Below are 17,055 nucleotides of genomic sequence, written 5' to 3'. Positions count from 1 at the left end.
CCTTAATTCTATAGGATCCTTCAAGTTGGCAGAGACTATCCTGAATGAAGCATCTGTTTCCCATAGGAAAAAAGGCTATTTTTAGGCATTTTAGGAAACTAAATTTAACATTGTCTGTTGAAATTACAGATCCCAACTGTGCTGCCAGAATTTCTTTGGTGTGCCCCATATATCACATATATCATAATCTTAGCTGCTAATGTGCTTTATTTCTACAGGGCAGTAAAGCCAGAGGTCCACTGGATTTGGACAGCTCTATATCCAGTACCTTAAGCAGCACAAATAAGGTAAATAAAGCCTGGGATAATTGTTCATATTTAAGCACTTCAAAAAATATTTCCTGAAACAACTAATCAAGTATGAAGTATGGTCAGATGTGAAATGTTTCAAGTTACTTTCAAGATTTTCATTCTGTTCCCTGTGTTATAAACCAGAGAAGTGGATTAGAAATGCCTTGTACTGTATATAACATATATTTTGTATTAATATATGAATATATGTGAAATAAAATATTATTATATAACACCATCTGAATTTTACAACAGTGTGCAGCAAAACAAGTGCTGTAATAATCATGCTGCCAGTCCTAATCCGGTGTTAGCCATAAAAGTTCATACCATGAATGCAGGACTATAGTCATAAGAAATATAAAACTAAAACAAGAAGTAGAGTAATTTCGCTGTTTGTGTGGTTAGAAAGCTTTTAGTTTGTATAAAACAATACAAACAAACAGCATGCAGAAACCTAGTCTTCTTCCCTGGAGGCAGCATAGTACTCTGCAGGCTTAGATATACAGCTATTGATTCTGCTGTAATGCCTGCTCACCTGCAGATGCCTGGTGTCGTGTAAAAAAAGGGTCTCCTCTTTCTGCTTATGTTTTCAAAAGAATGGCTGATTCTGCAGGAAACACACAAGGTGAGGAGTAAAGAAAATGCATGGCTTGGGATTGAAACAGGCACCTAGTCATAAGCTTAAATTCTTGGTATGAATCTGCAGGTAGTCAGGAGGAATATTATATGGTCAGGTTATTAAAGATGCATCATTCTGCAGTGCCATCCTTTTCACTGTTAGCCAAACCTCACCCTTTTGTTCTGACCTTATTTATTCTGAGTTGTATTCAACATACTATAAAATACAATTACTCTCAAAATTGCTCACAATTTTGTCTGCAAAACAAAAACTCTCCTTTGTACGCCGAAGTGATGAATAACAAGGACAAAAAACATCAAACATCTTTCCTTGACCTAGCTTGATAAAAACACTTGTGTTTGAAGCAGATGTCTTTGGGATGTGAATGACACAGTACTGCAGTCTCAAAGATGGATTCTAAGCCCACATATTGATAACCTTATTTCTTGCACTGCTAGGAGCCACCATTGTGTGAAAAAGAGAAAGACAGAGTTCCTACACTTCCTGCAGAAAATGCTGTCAAGACCAGTGGATCAGTGGATGATCTCTGCAGTGACACAGAGGATTCCTCTCTGGAGCAGTCTGTTACGTTTCCCCAGCAGAGCTTTCGGAGGCGAGCAAACACACTCAGTCATTTACCGACGGAGAGCCAGGAATCTCTGGGACCTGTCGAAACATCGCCATCTCTTCCTCAGAGGAAACTTATGAGGTATCACTCAGTGAGCACAGAGACTCCTCACAAAAGAAAGTAAGCCTTATTAAAAGCAGGTTATGATTTTGTTTGTTGAGGATATATATGAGGACGATAATTGCATACCAGATATGCCCTCCTAGTGGATAAGAGATGTGTTGCAGCAGTGTATCACTTCTTGGAGGTTTGTGGGTATTCTTTTTAAAAACACCTTTAGTCCTGTCTGCTTCACAGGGGAGAGAAGACATGAGATATGTAGTTCCATAGAATATGTCACAAACTACTTGATTAGGTTATATTTGTCTAAGCAATCATTTTTTTGTTTTGATCTGTGAGCAGTGTAAATAAATGCTACTTCTTGTTTTCTATTTACAGAGAAAAATCCAGTAGCCTCTGTGATCCTGAAAACCTTGCTAGTTGGTGATTTCATACATAGCTTTGAAGTAGCACACAGAAGTGACTTAAAGTGCCTAGTTATTGGTAGAGGTGGGGCTCCTGTCTAGCTTTTCAGTGAGCTTATCTAGATTTTACTCACAAAAACAAACTACTGCTTCCTTTAATATGGATATTGTTCAAGCTGTCCTCCTTCAAAGGCCCGCCTCTGCATCTTTAGTCCTCTCTTAACTTTATGGCAGTTTTTTCCCATCCTTTTTTTTCCAATTACTGTTGAAACACTTCTGTCCATAGGCTTCTGTTTCACTGCCCAAACTGCTCGTTTACATAAATTAGTAAGAAATCTCTATGTGTTCCAGCCCATTTTTTCCTGCAGGAGGCAGGGCAGTAAATGAACATGCCTGAAATGGATGACAGTGGAGAAAAAAAAAAGAAAATTATAATATGTGGAAGGAAATATAACCTGGGTTGCCTTTTTGTCCCTTCTTTGAACCTTTTTAATTCTAAAGTACTAGTATGTTTTTGTAATGCAGTTTAGGACTCACTGATTGTCTCTTATCTCCACAAGAGCTGCCCTGGAACTTGTGTCTGCTTGTTCTGTCAGTTGCTATCTTACTATAGGAATGCAGCTAGAAATTAAGTATTTTTTTTATTTCTTTGGTTGTTTCTGTTTGGGTTTGGTCATGTAACTTTTAGTAAGGCCTGAGTGTGCTTGCTCCCTCACATAACTCAAATCCAAAAGAAATCCCTATTGCTTCCATTCCATAGCAAATGTACAGAAACAGAGGAAATAAAAAACTTAAAAGACAAGTATACTTAAAGTTCTCAAAAATCATGTGAGTTATAGACTTCTACCAAGTCCTGTTTTATGAATGTTCTTGAGCAGCTTACCTCATTTCAAAAATGGTTTTCAAAGTACAGCTAAATTCAGTTCATCCTGCAGCATTTCACTTCTTGTCCATTGGAACTCTTGGTCATATGCCTGACTTTATCATAGCAATCAAGGAGAAGCACATATAAGGAAGAAGAAGTAGGGATGTTAGTGCCATTTTTTGGTGAGTTATAATTAGTCACATTCTGAAATGCCTTGCTGCAGGCTGTAGATGTGACTTTGGGACTTTCCTGATTAGGTTAAAAAAAGTTGATGTTCTTACAGTTACTACATTAACTGTGAAAAATATAGGAAATGTCTCATTTACATATGCCAGCTCCCTTTCAAAGATTAGAGAAGGGATTTCATTTTTTTTTTCCCTCCTTTCCTTTCTTTCTGTTTTGTTCTCTATGCTACCTCAACTCCGTCGCTCTGGTTGGAATCCGCACTAAATGGTGTGAATGAATCTGTCGGCAAATCTAAAAGTTCTTCTGGTCAACTTGCACGTTCTCCTACTCTAGCTCGTCTTAATCCCTCGGCCTCTTCACCCAACTTTTTAAAATATCTAAGGCATAATTCAAGTGGAGAACCAAGTGGGCATTTTGCACAAAAAAGGTGAGCTAGTACCTACAAATAGGTTGGGGTAGGGTTTGTTTGCCTATGTCATAAATATGAAACTCTATAACATAAATAATTAAAATAATTTAGTACAGACCAAAGGTGGAAGACTTTTATGGGAGAGGGAGCTCTTTAACTGCTCCACTACTGAATGTAGAGCTGGTACTTAAATAATTTATTGTTTTAATCAATCAAATTCTTTCAAACACCCTCTCTTTCTTTAGAACCAGTGTTTCCAAAGCAATTTGTTGTTATGCAGCAGACAGCAGCGCACTCTAAATTGTGTGAGGGATAAGTTGCCAAGAACCTGAGAGCTCACTCTGTCCTTCTTGAAGCATTTGGTTCTGTCCTTTGATCACAGTAACACAAAAACATGCTACTGTTCCTTTTTTGCCTGACATTAAAAGGCAGGTTGACCAAATTAACTACATGGGGCAAGAAGCAGCAGGAATATGGATAGCTGATAGGAAAAAACTCCACTACATAGAACCCTACCACTGTCCCCACTCCTCACAAAACAAAAACCCAAGAACAAACAAAAACCCCAACCTATCAGCCCATCATTTGTTTTGGTTACTTGCAGCTGTATCACATGATATTTTCCATGCCTTCTTTTTTACAATTAAAATTTAGAGAGAGAGCATTGAAGGAAAGGACACTAACACTTTGTTTCCCTGAGAACCTGAAACTAAGTGGCTCCCTGAAAATCATAAACTATGAAACTCTTTCTTAACCCCTTGAGTTAAAACTGCTTATTTTAGCTTAAAAAGCTAGTGAAACCAAATGTCCTCAGAAGCACTGTCAACAGTCACTGTCCATTGGCAAGCAATTTTTGTTGCTTATTTTTCATTTTTTTTCTCTCATGTGAAAGTTTTCTGTTTCCCCAAGGTGCTGATTTTTCTAAACCTGAGAAAATACTCAACTGAGGACACTGTTTCACCAGTTTCTTCAGTTGTACTTGCTGACTACTAATTAGCATCTCTTAGTTCAGCTTTATCTCAGAAGTGTAACATAGCTCAGGGCAGAAAATGTGAGTCTGCAGAATCCTGTTAACTCTTCAGTTTAGTAAGACTTGAATCCTGAAGGTTAAATTCTTGAAGCAGATTTTTCCAAGTGATTTGGTAATGATTCTATATGCACAGTTGCAACTTCTCTTTTCCTTTCCCAGTTTCTTAAGGATATTGAACATGTAAGCAACAAGACTGAAAATGGAAATTGGTAGGGATGTCAAGTGGGTTAATGAGTTTTAATCAATGCAATCAAGCTTCCCAAATATGTAAGTGGAATTACCATGCAACTGTAATGGATTTACAATGTGATTGTAAGTGAACCCTGTTTGCAGGGCACATCATGCTACAGCCTTATCTTCTTTATCTCAATACTAGCTGCTAAAGAACCTGCTTCACTTCATGCAGTGAAGTGCATCCCAGAGTATTCTGTCCCCCGCCCCCACTTCCATTCACATCTTCAGGAAACAGTGATAAATGCCATCCAGATAGAACATTATGGTTTATCAGAAACAATTCTTTCTTAAACTTAATTTTTCAGGAGTATATTCTCCTACTCATGTGATTTTGTGTACTCATCTGAGAAAGGTCTTCTAATATCATCAGTCAAGTAGTTTTCTATATTTTCACTCCAGACAAAAACTTCTCATTATCTGAGTTGTTCTTACTTCATTCTATTAACCTTCTTCTGAGTATGTTTCAGACTTGATATTTTAAAAGATAGTTAAATAATTATTTTAAATTAAAATAATTTCTTTTAAAATAATTATGTTGGTCAGAAGACTATTGATGAAATTTTATTAGCGCTCCTGTCTGTTGCATAAATAGAGCCACAATCCTGAATTATCAGTCAGAAGGCTTAACTTTTAACTTAAAGGTTCCAGGTTTGTCTGAATAAAACCCTGTTAATGCTTTACAAAATAGCTTTTGTCAAAGTCTTATTTTTCATTTGCCAGCACAAAGATTATCAGTATCAACTTGTCCTAACCTTTTCCCCCAAACTTAGTCAGTCATTGAAACTGATATTTAAGAAAATGTGATAAAGTTGGCATTGGTTCTTATTAGATTAAAGGAATTTATTTGAAACATGCACTAAAAATCTTGGGATATAGAAAAGAATAATAACTTTACTGGAAGTATATTTATATACATTGGAACATTTTAGTTTGCCCAAATAAATATGTATCTCAAAGCAGCACTTATTTGGCAGTTTTAGTTTTGACTTTAGTTTCCTTGATACTCAGATCTTCAGGATTTAGCTGCCTTTTGTTTGAAACGTAGGAATGTATGTTATTTTTAGTCTGTGGATTTATACTTCTTTGTTCTAAACTGTACTTCTCCCAACTGCACTCTCAGCATCTCCTACCGTACTGCCTTAAGGAAAAAGCTTCATTCTTCCTCTTCTGTGCCAAATTTCTTAAAATTTCTGGCTCCTGTAGATGAAAATAACACCTCTGACTTTAGGAGCACAACAAGGTAGGGTTCTCTCTTAAAGCCTGGAGGTAAAACTGTATTTTCCAAGATTTTTTTTCTCTGCAATAATTCAAATGCTTCTTGCACTTGCAAAACCTGGTTTGTGCAACGCTTCACCTGTGTGTATTGTGCATGTAATTGCTGTCAAAAGGATGAAGCTGTCCCAGACTACTCTCCCATTATTCTTTAGCCATTTTTGATGTTGCGATGATCATGCAATTTCCATCTGTGTACTTCTGTGATTATTCCTGACATAGGAGAGATTTTTCAGTTAGGAGAATATATAATTCATCCTAAGCAATGTCAGTGTCCTCAAATTGGAAGGAGAGGATGACCTGTAAAATGCTCCTCCCTGTTGCTGCCAGAGATATCTGGATTTCATTTATCCCTTTCAGCTTCTACAAAGACTCATGTAGCCATTTAGCCAATGGCTGGAATAAAGCAGTGAGTCATTAAGAGCTCTAACAGATGAAAGTTATTAGTGGGATTTTTAATAGGAAAACAGCATTGTTCATTACTATTTCATTTTGTATTCTGAATAAAAACCTCTATATGGCATGCGTGGATGACATCAAAGGAGTAATATCTAAGATTCTTGGATTCTGTTCCCAAGTTTGTTGCATATTTCAGAAGCAGACTTGATAACAGAAAGCTTAGAAGTTTTTCTCCCAGTCTGTGTTGAGAGGGAATATATTGCATACCCAGTGTACAGAAGGTTGGAAGTTTAGTTTGGTGTTTATAAAGCTCCTTGATGAGTATTGATAAAAGGCATCAGCAAGTCTTTATGTCTCCTATGAATAACTGCTAAAGTTTTGTGGATGGCATGTAAATAGTGTAATGACAAATCTACATTATTGTGTATGTGTCTTTAATATGTTCTGACTAATATACTGCTGCAAATAAAACTGAAAACTAATTAAAACTGGAAAGAGTAGACTGTACAGAGGTGCCAGCCCGTTAGTGAACCTCAGTGCTGTTTGCAGCCATGTGTAAGCCTCTGCCACTCAGCGTGTTTCACCTTCCTTACACTGAGAGCTCGCCCTGGCATGTGCACAGCACACTGCACTGCCAAGGCAGTGGCCCATGTGTTCACTGGAGGCTGTGTCACTGTTTCTGGCAGATCCAGGTGACTTACTCACAAACTGTTGTGTGTTCTGCCGTTGTAGCGACTACGAATCCAAGCACGGCCAGCAGGCCCTTGATGGGGACAGCCCCGTCAGGACTCGAAGGCATTCATGGAGGCAGCAGATATTCCTGCGAGTGGCCACCCCTCAGAAAGCATGTGATTCTCCCAGCAGATACGATGGTAAAGTCTGGGCTTGTTTGCTTCTGTGAGCTCATTTGTGTATGTAGTGTGTGAAGTGTGAATCATTGTGTCTACCAAGGGGATATATTTGCCTGGTGTTCTGTTTGTACTGTCATTGCAGTTTAGCACTTACTTTTTGCTAATACTCAGCTGTTGAGTTTTTACTTTTCAGCTTCATATGTAAATTGTTCCTGCTGTCTCATGTTAACTAGACAGAGAAGAAATTATTTTTATGTGTACTATTTTGAGTTCTGGGGAAAAATGCATTACCAAGTATTGTGCTGAAGAAAAGGGGATGCTTCTCTTTTATTTTTCAGTGTTGGAGTACAGAACTACAGACTAAAAAAAATCCAGGTGTACCAGCAGGAATAACATTTCTTTTAGGATCTCAGTTGAGTTCTGTAGTGCATACTTTGTCCTCATGTAGGCTGCTCCAGTCTGTGATATTTGCCACTTGAATCATAATTATCCATTGTTCCCATTATTATTATCCAATTATTTTATGAAATTCTGTAGAGCTGAAGAACCACAGACTAGAAGAAAATCACAGTGTGTAAGCATGCATATGCATCATTTTGTGCATTCACTTTATGTAAGCCAGATAGTACAGGACATGCTGGGGCCAAGAATGCCTGAGAAAATTCTCTGGCTCAGTAAGGTCTGAATTTTACAGCATGAGCTTTGAAAGCTATAACTTCTGACTTCCTCTAAGGCCATTGTATGAGAAATAAGAAAAATTGTAAGGAAACAGAAAGGAACAGTACCTTACAGTAAATGTTGTAAAACATAACCATCCTAATGTCACTGAGATGTTTTTCTTGCATCTTAAACTGAGACCTTGATTAACTGGAGTAGGCACATAACAGAAGTGTTTCTGTCATTAATGCACTGCTTGCAATTTGACTGACAGTGAGGTAAGCTGCATATGGGTACAGATGCCTCTCAAATTTAGTGTACTTCAAAGTGATCTCAGGAGCATGTTGTGTGAACACACATGTGAAATGTTCTGTTGTACTTAAAGGCATTTGAAGGACTGTTATATGAAACATCTATTTTTGCAGGCTTGATGCATCTCTTTGTGACTGGAAATAGTCTTCCTTGTTTTTGAAAACCACAAAACATTCCCATATTAAATAGGAAAATAAAATCCACCTAAATTGCCTACCCAAGCATTTCCTCTGAGACATAATAGCTACAAGATACAATCTTAACAACCTGCAGCTGGGTAAGCAGAATAGTTTGGGAAACAAGTGTGGCCAAAATGGAAAACAGGATGTACTATTAATAGGAGCAGCAATTTAAAATATTTGGCCTTTTTTCTTCATTCATGTTCTTTTTTGTTTCACTGTACATACTCAGTTTATGAACGGAAGAGAAGTTCAGAGTCAGCAGGATTTTTTTATTATTTAAAGCAAATATTGGGTTTTTCTATTTGGACTTTTATGCATCTCCTGGAACATTTCTAGCAGTGAAGGATACTCGTTATCCAGTCTCTGTAGCCTTAAAGAGAGCTGCTGTACAGCTGGTCTTACATTGGACTCACCATCACAATTAACTGAGAAACCCCTCAAGTTCCAAAGTAAATGTAACTACCTGTCATTCATCATCTTGCTTCTTTTTCATATTCTGTCTTTTTTTAAGTCTTTCTCACTCCTTTTAGACTGATTTCCTTTAATTTACACAAACAGCTGAGGTATCTCCAAAAGATCAATTTCAGCCAAATTGGACAGAGGGCAAGGAAGGTTTTAAAGATAACATGCTTTGTCATGTTCTGCAAAAGTAAGCAGGAAGGGAGGGAAATAAGGGAACATCTGTGATTTATGGCTTTCTCTTTATAGACACAGACTCTACTGACCAGTTTCTCCCTTCAGGTGCCAGTCAACACCTTGCTTCAGGGTTATCTGCAGGAGAGGAGTAAGAAAAAAAGCTGGTGAAGGGGTGTGTTTAAAAGCTAGTAAGTCAGCCAGCCAAGAGACCCAGATCTCTGTGACTCAGAAATGATACAGTTTTTCACGTTTAGCCTAGCCTGATTTACCAAACTTTGTGTTAAAAGTAAAATCCACCAGGGTGCTTGAACTTGCATTGCTCTTACCACATGTGGGCAGGCATTGTCAACAAAATGAAACTACTCTGTGCCTGTAATTTCTCTAGGTTGTAATGAGTGAATTGTACGTAAGAATGTATAACTTGTCATAAGAACTAGAGACAGCTTTAAGCTTTATACACACAGAAAAACCTAGGCTCTGACATTTGTGGTCACATTTGTATAGGCAGGTGGTGAGCTGAATCTCAAAATGCATCATGTTCATTGCTGCTCTTTATGTGGTTAACACAGCAGGATATGAAGGTGTATTTACTAGAAGTAAAGAGAAACCCCAGACAACTGGTACAAAGCTTTTGCTGAAATTTTGATCTTACTCTTTGAGGTACTGAATGATCAAAGTCCAAATATCCTGAGTTTCCACTTGAAACTTGAACTGCTTAAACAGCACTGAGTCCCACTGCCTTGCACTTCTGGATCCTTTAATTTTTAGGAAGTGCTCATAAACTTCATTTTTTGTAGCTCAGGTGGAGCAGAATGGTTGCTGGCTGTGCTTTGGGGGTTGCATCATGAATTACCAGGCAGAGAGCACAGTTGTTTTGTAGACACCATTATTTAAAAGGAAATATTTACTATACATGAAGGATGCTATTAAGTTCTAAATTAGTAGAAGAAAAATACTGCAAATAGGTATGGTGGAAAGCCATTTTTTCTTGCCAGCTGAGATTCCTGCGTTGCCTGATGATTGGACTAATGTAGCCGTGCTCAGCAAGGCAAACTCTGAGACAACACAGAGCCTTGTAGAGAAACCATTCCTTTTGGTTGTTGTGGAACCAAAGCCCCACATGCATGCCCTTTTACAGCCACTTCCTACTTGTTGGTGCTGCCACTTTCCCCTTCCCCCAGTATTTTTCCCTGCTTCCATACATAACTTTACAATTAAACACATCAGAGAATTATTATGCAATTTGTACTGCATTCTAGTCCTGACAGGAGAGCCAGGTGATCTTTGGTGAGCCTGAAGATGAGGCTGATCTCCAGTTTGAAGACCTAGAAAGGATTTTCCACGTGGGTGAAATGATCTGCAGTACTTTACAGTTGGTAGCTGGAGGATGGACTGTTGAATTGTGCTAGTTCATTGTAGCAAGCTGCAGTTCAAACTCTCCAGTTTCAACTCCTGCTGTTAGCTGCTTCCTTCTAAGGGTTGTGGTGCTGCGAGTGGTGTGGAGCACCAGGGAGCAGCATTTCTCTCACTGGCACCTTCAGACATAGCATCTCATCCTTGGAATTCCATCCTCGGAATTTTGTTCTTGTTTATTTGTGGGAGTGTAATGAGTGTTGAATCCTGCCAAGTGGAGAGATGGAAAAAGGGAAGCAGAGTCTCTCTACCAAATGGATCACACTGTGATCTGTTACAGTATTACATTTCTTTTGAAATAAGGTTTTTAATATTCTTATTCTAAAGCTCTGTCTCTCCTGCTTACTGTCTTAAGCATTCTAAGTAATAAATGTGTTTCCTCGGTTATTTGATTTTTACCTTTATACCTCCCCACCCTACTTGCAGACAGATTTTCCTACTTCTGTAGCATCACTCAAGAGCCACATTTTTTTGGCTATGCGACTGGTCTAGGACTCTTTAGTTCTTTGTTCACTGTTAAAAAGGTGCAGAGAAAACTCAGTGATCATTTTAAACCAGATGAAGTATGGACACACTCAAAGGCCCTAATTTTCATTTGGGTCAGTTTTCTAGTCCCACTCACGTTATTACACAAGCAGTAGAGAGGGCAGGGAAGTGGACAGTTTTCATGACAGTTTTCATTTACTGGCTGTTCAGAATTGGTCTAGTAAGAGTAATGTTTTGGAAATTGTCAAACTCCCAGCACAGTCAAGCCTATTGCTGGATTTTAAGGGGAATGCGAATGGTTTTTGAAGCAAATGGGAAAATAGTGGTGCTTGTTGCTGAGGGAGGTGTGTTGGAAGTAGACAACAAGACTTTTGTAACAGCTATGTTGGTTTTAGGTTGTAGAATGAGGGATTTAATGTGGGCAATGTGTGATGAAGTTACCTGTTGAACAGTTAAAGAAGTTGAAATTCAGAGCAATGAGATGCTTGTATGACTTTGCAGTACTCAGCAAATAAATTCAGATAAAAAAGTCAACTACATTTTATTTTAGAGCTTGAGTTGCAGAAAAAAAATGGTTTAGAAAGCACAAATATCTCTGTACAGGAAAATGAAATTGATTCATTAATTAAAATTAATTTGGTTTCAGCCTCTGTCAGATAGAGGTGGCAAACTGTTAAATCCTAAGTGCTGAAGAAAATTTTGAAGAACTGTTATTCTTGAAATCAGCTGTAGTTAACATCTACCTATCTGTTCATGTGCTTTGTGGTGTGGGCTATATCTCTTGATTATTTAAGCAAATTTTTTAAAAGTCATTTTGTAGTAGCATTGCAAATACTATAAACCGATGCTTTAGCATTCTGTACTTAGAGTGTTTATGGGGTGTAAATTATTTGTAATGTATTTGCCAGTGGTGTATTAGCAACACAGTTATTAATTAAAGCCAATTGGTTATAATTGATTACTCAGTTCTGCTCCTTTCAGAGGTGAATCTTGATTTGTGGCACAGAAGTTTGGCTACAACCAGTAAGTACACGATTAACGTTTGATGGTGTCTGTCCCCATTGAAATATCAGAGCATTCCTTTCTCAGAGACTAATATTATCAAATGAGATTAATTTAAAGGTAGTGAGTACTTTTTAAGAAGTCTTGGCTTGAAAAGCCAAGCATCTTTCAGAGCTGAATTTAATCAACAGTGTTGAAATACACAATTTTTCAAGAATTCCTCATTCAGTCATTGCTTTAAGAAGTATGTCAGATTAGAAGAACTTGTTGCTTCTTGTGATTCTGTATCTGAAGCTTAGTGATTACAGAAATGACCAGATGCGGTCATTTTACCACATCCAGTTATGAAGCTAAATATTCCAGTCAGCTGTGTAAAATAATAGGAGTATTATATCCTTGGTTACAGAAGTTTGCATTTTGCAGAAGGTGCTGTACTACCTGTATGGAAAATCTGAAGAGAACTAGGGAAGTTGTTGACATCTTTTCTTTTGGCAATTGAATCATAAATGACTGAAATTCTCTTGTTTGTTTTCCAAGCTGAATTTTGTAAAGTTTAAAATGCAACAAAGAAAAATAACATAATGCAGGAAATAAAAGGCTTAATGGATTCTTTTGTCCACATTCTTACTGTATCTTGTCTGACTTTTTAACCCCAGAGAGTGGATGTGACTGCTTGTAGAGTGTCATGTGTAAACAATTCCATAGTGAGGATGGTGGTAATGGATTATTATTACCTCCCTATCAGCCCCTTCCTTTCTGCTTGAAGCATTGGAGTTTCTAATCAAAGATGAATCTTGTCTTGGTTTTGATAGTTGAGCTTGGTCAGACTAAGTGCTTCTGAATGAATGTTTTTTTTTCAATTTAGGCTTTCAGGTTGGTTTTTCACTTAAACCTTGTTTAATACTAAGGTGGATCAATTAGGAAAATATTTGATAAACTAATTTTTTCTTTGTTATTTCCAAATGAAATATCCCTGTTCATATTATGTCTGATCAGATATGGTCTATTTTAATTACTATTGAGCTAATTCACCATCTTTCCATGTAAAGACTTTCTTTAGTGTGGTCCCTGGTAGTAAAATATCATGATACTTCCTTCTTAATCTTCTGTAATTAATTTTTTGTGTCATCTTTCCATGTAAGAGTTTTGTGTAATGCTTTTGTTGATCCTTTTGGAGTGTAAGGATACTCTGCACCTTAGGGTTGAAGCACTGCCATGTGAAGCCAATAGCTGAGTATACATGAAAAGATGAGCTGTACAAATTCTGTCTCAGTCCATTGTTCCTACTGGCCTTGTCCTTTGTTGGGTACTATAAGTGGTGGAAGCATAAGAGAAGTGCTTTTGAGGTATGTGTGGATGTGCTAGAATATTTGAGCAACATTTCCATCTGGGTTATGAGCAGTGTTGTCTGCAATTCAGTACCTTGAAGAAGTTCTCACAAGCCCAGGAAAGATGGTGGTTTTCCCAGTGAAGTGCAGTCTCTCAGGGAATCCTTGGGTTTGACCCACAGATTTGTAAAATTCCGCTGTGCAGAAGAATAGTTCTGAAGTGTAGTCCAAGTATGAACCTCAAATGGAAAACTACTATACAATTACCATTGATCAAATATACAAATAGTCATTGAGTCAACTTGCCAAATGCTGAACCTTAGAGAACAGAAATGCAATAGCTTTTAGGAATAGCATGTATAGAGGTAGAATTTTATATGGAAACAAAGGAAGCAATATATTTGAAAGGAGTTAGGGTCAGGTCAAATGTGGAATAGGAGTCAACAAAAGATGACTAAGTTGGCAGATGAACAGGGAAGCAGTCTTTCAGTGTGTACTGAAGCATTCAGGTCCTGTTTAAGTGCACCTACTAATCTCATAAAATTTCTGAAGGCTGCACATTGCTTGGATTTTAAGATGTGGCAGTTTGGTTCAGGGGAATGTGAGCTCCCGGTTACATACAGTTGAATCACTCTACTGTTTGTCTTTGCTTTCTCTGCTATCCTCCAGATCCTGGTGCGTAACAATGCAATGCTCAGTTCCTTGTCGCAATATTTCTGCTCTTGTCTGTTCTGAATCTGGAAGCTGGGTGGCATGTCTCTCTATCATCTTGTATGTTCATGGACATGGGTTAGTGCTGACTTACCAAATGTCTGAGTTTCTTACTTTGCTTTGAGGGATTACCTTCACGTTCCACCTTCCTCCCTCATTTATCAGCCAAACAGCTGATGCAACTCTGCAGACTTCTGACAGGCCACCTGAGCAGTTAAACAGGTTCATTTTCCATTCTGTAAATGTTGCCTCATGCCAGTGTGCAGACAGGAAGGAAGGCGGCTTTTGAATGTGTTGGACTTTATCAGAATAGACTTTAGACTTTCTGTTAAATGTCCACCAGTGATAAGAAGCAAAAGAAAAAAATAGAAAAGGAGCTGCTGTTTGGAAGGCAAAATCAATCCTAGGATTCTTCACAGAAGCATTAGAGGTAGGGTTGATAATCATAATTGTTGAGCTTCCAGAATTTTGTAACCTTTTGGTTTTCTTTTATAGCCCTAAGCATTATATCTTTAATGAATACTGATTTTATCAGATTAGTCAGCAAGAGATGGGAAATTTTCAGCCTAAATGGAAGCAGGACCATGGTCTTCAGTAATTAATGCTTTGCAGCAGTTCAGGTGTTGCCACAGTTTGATCACTGGAGAACGACAAGTGAGTAATGCCTCTGATAAACTTGTGAATTTGGTACTTGAGGACCAATCACTAAAATTTGTCCTGAGGAGGTGGGATGTGTATATTAGAGACAGAAGAAGAAAGAAGATTCTAGATGTGGAATGTGTTCATTCTTGCTTTAGGAATGCATTGTATTTAATCCATTTCCTTGCATGCGTTTTGCCAGCCTGGGTTTTTTGGGGTTTAGGGCTTTTTTAGTGAGTAGGTAGCCATAAAGTGTATCAGGACATAGTCTATTATTTTCTAACATATTAGTGTGTATATACATACATAAAATCAAAATACACATCTGACTCTAAAAGAGATACATTAACCACTGGGAGGATGTAGAAGAGACTTGTTTCCCCCCAAGATGTGCCTGCATTCCATATTGGATGCTATGAGAATGGAATGTGAACAGACTACAGAGAGTGTACAGACAGTGTACTGGTAGATAAGGGGTTTCCTATCTGGATCACTTCTACTTTTTGCATTGCTGTATGGTGACCACTTTTGTTGATTCCTCTTACAGTGTGATTATTGCACACAGCATTAGAGGAAATGAAAAACTTCCCTTGAAGATTGTCTTTTAATTTCTTTATTATTTTATTCAAGCAAATTAAGTGAATTTTACCAGAATTAGCTTAAGAGCATTTGCCTTTAAATATTTCTCACTATGCACTGAGGAAAATTTGGATCAAAGCTACTATATTTAGTAATTCTACATAAAAATGTACAAAACATTGGTGACAGTATAGCACATGCATCAAAACCAACGATTGCATCAAAACCAGCAATCAAATAAAAATAATTTTCCTCTCATGGTCAATACAAATTGAAAATTACTGAGTGAGTGTATCTTCTCTATGTGCTGACAGTTGCCTGTATCTCTTTCATAACTGCACATCTTAGGCCATTGAAGTCTTTCCATGTACCTGTAAAGAAAAAATATTAATGTTCCCTAGTTTCTATTAATGAATATAATACAGTCTCTTCATTGCATTGATGCTTTTCATAACCAGCCATGTTTCTGAGTGCACCTGTCAGTTTTCCTGTTTTCTTTGCAAAAACGGTGATTGCCATTAAAGTGTCAATTTTTTGACCTTTGCTGAAGTCTCATTCCCGTGATGTTCATTGTTCTTTGAAATGCTGTAGATACCAGAAGCATGGGTATCCACACCTATATCCAGGGTGCAAGATAGTAAAGGTTTAAATTGTTCTGCTAGCTGAAAACGTTACACTCTTTATGTGCATTTTAGCCCTAGACTTTGTGGTGGAAAGCAAATAAATGTTGTATAAGGAAATGGGGGGTATTTGGAGCCACTCTACTTCTCTCTGTCTCTTTGAGAGGAGAAGGTTGACAGTGGCAAGACTCAGAAAAGCAGAAGTGAACAGCTGTGAACATTTCCTTTCTTAGTCATCTGAGCTCAGTTGTGCAAGTGCCTTCAAACAAACAAGGAAAGAATAGCTGCATATGTACTGCATGAGTCAAAGGGGAGTGACAGTCTGGGCAGAACTTAAAGGGGGGGAAACCTTCCTATTTTGTTATTTTTTGAAGAGATGAGATGATGTGTGTGTTTAATTCAAAATCTTTACCATGATGGCAGTGATAAAGAAGTGGACCACTGAGCTGCCATCAGAATAATTGCTTCAGGAATGCTCCTTCTGCAGGAGCTGTTTGAAATAGCACACACAGATGTACTTGTCCTTGGTTAGCGAGTCTGTGAATGGATTTTGTTGCACTAACTTGAAAGCACTGTCTTGCGTATACAGCTCAGGGAGCCATTTCATAGTCATTTTTGTTGGGTGAAGAAATGCTGTTGTGATGGCCTTTTATTTGAGATTTGGTAGGAAGATATTGGTTGTTTTGACCATTCATTTTAAAGTTGGTGAATTGAGTAATTTTTCTTCTAGATACAGGTTGTGTCAAAGACTACTGAGCCTCCAGAGAAGCTGTATAAAACAATAAAATTAAGTAATACTACAGCACGTATTAAGAAAACAAAGTATAACAGCTTGTGCTTCTTACATTGATTACTTGATTTAAAACAATGTTATGTACCCTTTCCCTAAAAATAAATGAATTTTCAATTTGCCTGAGATTTATTTAATGTTCACTTTCTTTTGTAATGTTTTCAGTCTTAGAATTGCCTTGCATGCTTGACAAAATGATATATTTTGTGGTAGGCCATCTGAAGCCAAAAGAAAAAGTACAGGTTATGATATGGTTAAAAATGAGAAGTGAAAGCAAGCATGTCTTAAGTGCCTGTCTCTCTGCCTATTTACTTTAAGAACTGGTAATCATCCCATTGTATGGCCTTAGGTGGTGGTGTGTTTGTGCAGCTAAGGGCGTCTTTGTTAAACACACTTCAGAGATTATTCTTCAAATTATGTGGCTGCTATATTTGATTTTATCTGCTTTTTGAA

The 17,055-nt window shown here is 37.7% G+C and overlaps 1 protein-coding gene across 11 annotated transcripts in view; it reads left to right on the top strand.

Annotated features, from left to right (window-relative positions):
• Positions 1-17,055, top strand: part of TBC1D1 (TBC1 domain family member 1) — a 99,159-nt gene that overhangs the window by 60,238 nt on the left and 21,866 nt on the right. For 7 of the 11 annotated variants that reach the window (XM_015624245.3, XM_015624243.2, XM_015624244.3 and 4 more), the window contains 5 exons: positions 219-287; positions 1,368-1,657; positions 3,351-3,479; positions 5,846-5,965; positions 7,129-7,268. In XM_015624245.3, the coding sequence (XP_015479731.1) occupies positions 219-287; positions 1,368-1,657; positions 3,351-3,479; positions 5,846-5,965; positions 7,129-7,268 (748 nt within the window). The remainder of the gene's footprint in view (positions 1-218; positions 288-1,367; positions 1,658-3,350; positions 3,480-5,845; positions 5,966-7,128; positions 7,269-17,055) is intronic. The other 4 variants (XM_015624246.2, XM_015624247.3, XM_015624249.2 and 1 more) reach the window with 4 other exon arrangements.

This window comes from Parus major, chromosome 4 (assembly GCF_001522545.3).
Source record: "Parus major isolate Abel chromosome 4, Parus_major1.1, whole genome shotgun sequence".
NCBI lineage: Eukaryota > Metazoa > Chordata > Aves > Passeriformes > Paridae > Parus > Parus major.
The sequence above is the reverse complement of the archived record's forward strand: the minus strand, read 5'-3'. Positions and strand labels throughout refer to the sequence as shown.